Source organism: Echinops telfairi, unplaced genomic scaffold (genome assembly GCF_000313985.2).
Source record: "Echinops telfairi isolate 266 unplaced genomic scaffold, ASM31398v2 ScPeMD7_3533;HRSCAF=4204_1, whole genome shotgun sequence".
In the NCBI taxonomy this organism is placed as follows: Eukaryota; Metazoa; Chordata; class Mammalia; order Afrosoricida; family Tenrecidae; genus Echinops; species Echinops telfairi.
Genome location: NW_022107432.1, coordinates 23,494,732 through 23,501,805, shown reverse-complemented (window position 1 = coordinate 23,501,805; position 7,074 = coordinate 23,494,732). Strand labels below are relative to the sequence as shown.

Here is a 7,074-nt window from a genome sequence, read left to right as displayed (position 1 = left end):
TTATTCTGGCAGGGCAGCAGAGTCTCCAGCCCTGGTCCGCGATTCGCGGGCCTCCGAGCGGAGATGGACTACAACTCCCACAATGCCCCTGACGGCACACCCTGGAAAGGCTACAGGCTGGGCCGGGGTTTCCTACAGTTCCCAGAATCCCTCGCTTCCCCCTTGGGTGTTCTTGCCCCTTTCAAGGTGCGGGACGCGGTGGAAGCGAGCCAGGGTGCCAGGCCTGGGCTCCTCTGCGTCCTTCCCTGGGGCAGGGGCGAAGCCTGGACTTGACTGTGGGCGCCGAGCCCAGCAGCCCCCAGGAGGCCGGTTCCCCTCGCCCTCCGCCTCCTGCTGCGCCCGCGTCGCCCGCTCGGTTCCGGGACCGGCTGTCTGGGCCCGGGTGGCCGTCTCGGCCGCCGGGGCTGTGGCCCTCGGGGCGGCGGTAGCCGCGTCAGCACTGGGGAGGAGGAGGAGGAGGAGGAGGGAAGATGGCGTCGGAGCTGGAGCCCGAGGTTCAGGCCATCGACCGGAGTTTGCTGGAATGTTCAGCCGAGGAGACCGCAGCGGTGAGTGCCCGCGCCCGGACGGAGCCGTCCAGCCCTCGCTGCCCGCGCCCGGGGGACAGCGCCCGGCTGCTGGACACCCTGCAGGAGCCGGCGCCTGACTTGGTGTAAGGACCGAGCCGGCATCTCCGGCCTCGCTTTTTGGAGTAACGGCCGGGAGAGGCCACTGAGCCCTCTTTTGCCCTTTTCTCTTCTCGCCCCGTTTCTGTTGGACCTCAAACAGCACCCCCAGCACTGCGCCGGGCACCCGCCCGCCCTCTGCCCTGGCTGACCCGAGAGCTCGCCCCCCACCCTCGCGGTCAGTACCCGGCTCGCAGGCCCATGCCTTTCTCCCCAGCTCTGGGAAGAGGCGGGCAGAGCGATGTTTCCCAGGCTGTCGGCGCCCTGCGGGGTCTTCCCGGGTCCTCCCTGGAAACCGAGCCGCACTTTGTTTCTGGGACCGCCGGCGGCACCCGGGATGCGAGCGGCACAGCCCCACCCCACCCCGTGTGTGCGCTTCTGCACCTTTGGGGGACGCCGGCCGCGCTTAGGACTGCGTGCAACCTGCTGTGTGCTCGCTTGCTCGCCCAGTGTCTGAAAGTAGGAGAGGTGGTAGCTGAAGGTGAAGCAAACTCTCATGCAAGCATTTTCTCCCCTAGAAGTTGGATGAGGACAAGCGTTATATAACCTCCGCGGCGGCAGCTTTCAGCAGCCACCAGCTAGCTCATAGTGTCAGGACTGGCTGCAGCTGCGTGGGAGCAGTGTGCCCCCAAACCGAAGCCACCCAGACCAAGCAGGGTGCTGGAAGTGTGATTGGAAAATGCTGGGAGAGTGTTGTAAAGTGACTCACGTGGCCTCTTTCCCCACCAAGGACTGGGAACACCCTTTAGAACAGTTGGGCCCCACCTGCAAGGCCTCCCAATTTAAAATGCTACTTAGGAAGGGAGCGACCTTTGAACGTACATCCAGGATCCTATCTGAATGTGGTGATCACAGTTTGGGGGGGGCGGCTGTTGGGTGCTGAAAAGTTATTGTGAGTGCGTTGATGGGGATGAAAGTTTAAAGAAATGCCCCCGCCTGTGAAATGAAGATTGCTTTGCCCCTTTGTGGTTGTGGATTCCACCCCAGTTCTGACTCCATTGCTTAGCGGAGGTCTGTTTTCACTCAACTACTTACTCACTGCTGCCAGTGCATTCTGACTCACAGCGACCCTCTAGGAGCAGAGCAGAGCTGCCCCCGTGGGGTTCCTGGGCTGTAGCTAATTGACAGGTGTAGGAAGCCTCTTCTCCTACTTTCTGCTCAATGGAGGAACAGCCCAAGGAGGGCCGGCCCCTATTTGTCTTTCATTTAGCCAGGATGTTTGAAAAAGTAACTGAAAGCGCCCCTCTGTGCCAACAGTAGGATTCGATAAGGGCAGAATGCGTTATTTACCCCCAAGTAATTTCTTTTCCCACTCCAAATTTTGTCTTTTGGACCCGCGATGCAGGCAACATATTCCATTATCTACTAAAAAACGTGCAAACTTTTTTCGATCCAAGTTTCCGAGCTTCTCCAACTTGAAGTCCTGCAGGAAACCAGTCATCAGAGCACCTTGGAGACCAGGGCTCCTTCCCAAGCAGATGCGATGGGGGGAAGGAAAGGCAATGACCGTGTGTATGAATCTGAACTTCATTCGAGTTTGTGAAGGTCAGCAAATGGGTCTGCGTTTCCCTTTTGCTGTTTGCTTTTTAATGGGTATCAGAGCGATTGTGGAAGGAAAAATGTTTACTGTAAAAATGAATGAGATGCCTTCAAATATTAGGTGCAGACTAATATGAAAATGGGGGGAATTCCTCCAGCTCTATAACGGAGCCTTACTTTGTAAATGAGTCTCTGTTGGTATTTGCTTTAAGAGCATAGTACTTGAAATTGTTTTTTTGCCTTGCACCCCAGCACAGCTCTTTTTCACTCATTGAGATACATTGTTTTCTCCACTGGTAGAGTACATTCCAGAGAGCGTAAACAAGTAGAGACATCAGTACATACAGCAGCCTTTTGGACCTCTGTTAGTTGGTTGCGATCATATCCGTTTAAAATTGCCCAATGAGCATTAGTTTCCGCTCTGACCCACTTTATTTACATATTGCTTTCCTTCTAGTGGCTCTCTGCTCCCTTCAAGACGTACAGCCCTGGTGACCCAAAGGGGGCAGTTCTGCTCTGTCCTACACGCTTGCTATGAGTTGACTTGATGGCAGTACATTTTATTTATTTTTTTTATGACCGTAAATCTTAATGAATTGTTTCAAGGGGTTCCGGTGGCATTGTAGGTAGCACCAAGGTCAGTGGTTCGAATCCACTAGCCTCTCCTGGAGAAAAAGGTGTCGCAGGTTGCTTCCATGAAGATCCTAGGGAAGAAGCTTGATGGGGCGGCTCTACCCTGCACTGTGTGGATAGCTTCTTCTTTTTGTGCAGAGGTCAAAGGGGACTCACTTGACTGTGATTCCCCTCAGTCCTAGCCACTGTTTCACGCGTAAAATAGATCCAGGTGGACATTGCAGTCAAATGTAGGGTATTAAAATGACCCTCCCGTCCCAGTCGTCTGTAACCTGATGGAATGGATTCCACAACAACTGTGATTTTTATCAACACCTCTCAACTTTGATCTCCATTTTGTGCTGCACAGATGTAATGATAACAACACTGTCCCCAGCGTGATGCTTTAAAAAGCACCCCCAAACGCCCTGCCATCCAGTCGATGCTGACTCCGAGCAACCCCACAGGACAGAGCAGACCTGCCCCCCGTTTCTGAGACTGTGACTCTTTATGGCAGTAGAAAGCCCAGCTTTCTCACACACAAAAATGCACGTCATTCCCTAAAATTAAAAAAGAAATACATGTCCATTGTAGATGCTGTGTAGAATTTTGTCAATATCCTTTCATTTTTGTTTAACATTTTAACAGCTTTGTTGGGATAAAACCCACATACAGTCAATTAGTTGGATTTCTGAATATTTTTTTCTCTCTTTTTTTAAAAAAATCATTTTATTAGGGGCTCATATAACTCTTATCACAATCCATACGCACAGCAATTGTGTAAAGCATATTTGTACATTCATTGCCCTCATCATTCTAAAAACATTTTCTCTCCACTTAAACCCCCGGCATTAGGTCCTCATTTTCCCCCTCCCTCCCCGCTCCCCCCTCCCTCATGAGCCCTTGATAGTTTATAAATTGTTATTTTGTCATATCTTGCCCTGTCTGACGTCTCCCTTCACCCACTTTTCTGTTGTCCGTCCCCCAGGGAGGAGGTCACATATAGTTCCTTGTAATCGGTTCCCTCTTTCCTACTCAATCTCTCTCTACCCTCCCTGTTTCGCCACTCACACCACTGGTCCTGTAGGGCTCATCCGCCCTGGATTCCTTGTATTTTCTGTTCCTATCTGTACCAGTGTACCTCCTCTGATCTAGCCAGACTTGCAAGGTCAAATTCGAGTCATGGTAGTGGGAGCGGAGAGGGAATATTTAGGAACTAGAGGAAAATTGTATTTCTCATCGTTGTTACATCGCACCCTGACTGGTTCATCTCCTCCCCGAGACCCCTCCGCAAGGGGATCTCCAGTGGCCTACTAATGGGCTTTGGGTCTCCATTCCGCACTCCCCCCATCATTCACTATGGTAAGATTTTTTGTTCTGATGATGCCTTACACCTGATCCCTTCGACACCTCGTGGTCGCATAGGCTGGTGTCCTTCTTCCATGTGGGCTTTGTTGCTTCTGAGCTTGATGGCCGCTTGATTACCTTCAAGCCTTTAAGACCCCAGGATTTCTGAATATTTAGAGTCGCCACAATTAATTTTAGAACATTTTTATCACTCTCTGCCCCTTAGCTCCATTTACCTCCAAGCCATTCAAACTTCAGATAGTCTACTTTCTGTCTCTAAGATTTGTCTATTTTGAACATTTAATAGAGATGGAATAATATTATATCTACTTCTTTCACTGAATGTTTCCAGTGCTTAGCATCTATCAGTACTTCAATCCTTTGCCCAGCTAAGTGATATTCCATATTATGGCGACATCATGTTTCATCTATCCACTCATCCCAAACGTGGGATTATCCCCACATTTTGGGTAGCAGGAATCATACTCCTGTAAGCATTCACATACAACCTTTTAAGAATATTTATTGTGACTTTGGAGAAATCTTACCTGTCCAATTAGATTCTCCTCTAACAATTTTAGACCTCTCGTTCAGTGCCATCGTTACTCTTTCCACAACTTGGCAGCATTCCCATTTCCATTCTGGTTTAGTTTTCATTAATTAGCTTCCTTGCCTCTCACCCCCCATCCCTGGGGAGAAAGATTGGGGGGGGGCTTTCCACTCCCCTAAACAGTGACAGTCTCAGAATCTCACAGGGGCAGTTCTACCCTGTCCTGCAGGGTCACTTTGACTCCATGGCAGAGAGTGAGTTGTCCCCTTACCTTCTCTTCTTTTGGTTAAGTCTCATGTAGATGATTGTTTTAAGGCCCACAATTTTCAATAGGTAATATTATGTTTGTTACGATCCACTCTGTCTTTTGGCCGGAAGTGGTTAGAATGTTAAGCTTAGAGTATCCGGAGACACTTTTTTTGGGGGGTGGGGGTGGAAGGTGGGAGGTCTTCTACGTCTCTACTAGTCAGTGTAAGGCAAAGGAACTTGGACTGTATGCTGCATTTTTCTCCCATTCTGTCTGGAACCGTCCGTTGTGTCCAGGTCAGAGTAGTTGGTAGTGGTCAATGAGAAAGTTGTTTGCATAAGATGATGATTAGTCCTATAAACTGGTTTCTTCTTTTTCTCTTGCTCCAGATGCATAGAGACCAATAGTTGTATCTATGGCTGCTCAAAAGCTTATAAGACCCCAGATGTCCCTTACAAACGAGGGGAGGTGGGGGGTGTAGAGCTTTATGCCTAGGAGCAGTGGTGTTGCCAGTGGACTGAGTTGTCCTAAGCCCTCTGATCCAGTCATCCAGCTCTGCAAGATGCTTGATGAAGTTCATGTACAAGTTTTTTTGTGGGGATATATGTTGTCATTTCTCTTGGGTATCTAGGAGTGGAATTACTGTGTCATAATGCTAACTCTATATTTAGCTTTTGGAAGAACTGTCAAGAGTATTTTCCAAAGCCGCTGCATCATTTTATATCCCTGCTACCAAGGTATAAGGGCTCCAATTTGTGCACATCTTTGAGAATACTTGTCATGATCAGACTTTTTATTGTAGCCATCCTAGTGAGTCTGTGCAGCTGTGGTGGCAGAGTGCTTTCGCGTTAAGGTGCTAACCACAAGGTCAGCAGTTTGAAACCACCAGCGGCTACTCGGGAGAAAGATGGGGCTTTCTACTCCTGTAAACAGTTCCAGTCTCAAGCTCACAGGGGCCGTTCTGCCCCACCTTGCAGGGTCTCAGTGGCAGTGAGTGGTGTGAAGTCCTGTCTTACTGTAGTTCTGATGTGTATTGCCCTGGTGACGCCTGAAGTTAAGCATCCCTTCATTATCATTTGTTTGTCTCCTTCAGAGAAATGTCGATTCGGAGCCCTTGGCCATTTAAACAATTGGATTATTAGCCCTTTGTTATTGAGTTCATTTACTGTCTTGATTTGTAAATTCTCTCATCTTATTTTTAGAGCTCTTAATATAGTGTTTATATTTTTTCCTCTTATTATTGTTCCTAAAATGCTACTTGAGTACTAGTGATTATTGTTTTATGATTTGCTTGCCTATGATTTATCCCTGTTTGAAATAAAACCAAAAATGGTGTAGATGATACCATTTTAATTGGGCAATAATTAGATACTGTGTTAAAATGCTAACTTCTGGAAATTCACTTTTGTACTGTACTTGTTCCATTTTCCAAAGCTTGAACTGGAGCAAATTAAGGAAACCCAGGAGACAAAACACACAGCAACTTATGGTCACCCGACAGGACAGGGTAGAACTGCCCCTCTGGGTTTCAGAGGCCGTGAGTCTTTGCAGTGAGAGAAACCCTCCCCGTTATCCCTTGACACGGTTGGTAGGTTTGAACACCCATCTTGCCGTGGAGTTGGCTGCTCCTGGTGACCCCCTGCACTCTGGAATTGGGATGCGATCCGATCCCCACAGGTCTTTCATTGGCTGGTGTTTCAGAAGTAGATGCGGCTTATTCTCTTTTGCACTTGGGTGCAACAGCTGGAAGTATCTGTGGGTTGCATGCTGAGCTACTGACTGCAAGGTCATACACAGGTTCAAATCCCAGAATGACTCAGACAGCCGAGGCTGTGCAGATGTACAGGCCAGAGGGGCAGCTCCACTCTGCCCTGTCGGGGTGAGTTGGGATTGTCTGAGTGGCAGTGACTTTGCTGGTTTGCTGGTGTCATGGGTTACACACTAGGCTCTGGCAGGAGGCTTGGTTTTGAAATTAGAAATCTCAGTATTTTTTTAAAATCATTTTATTAGGGGCTCATACAACTCTTAGCACAACCCATACATACATCAATTGTGTAAAGCGCATTTGTACATTCATTGCCCTCATCATTCTCAAAACATTTGCTCTCCACTTA

General features: G+C 48.8%; 1 protein-coding gene across 1 annotated transcript in view; it reads left to right on the top strand.

Annotated features, from left to right (window-relative positions):
• The first annotated feature begins 212 nt into the window (after positions 1–212).
• UBR2 (ubiquitin protein ligase E3 component n-recognin 2) overlaps positions 213–7,074 on the top strand; it is a 116,489-nt gene continuing 109,627 nt past the window's right edge. The window contains exon 1 of the mRNA XM_045294770.1: positions 213–548. Within this exon, the coding sequence (XP_045150705.1) occupies positions 471–548 (78 nt within the window). The 5' untranslated portion in view covers positions 213–470. The remainder of the gene's footprint in view (positions 549–7,074) is intronic.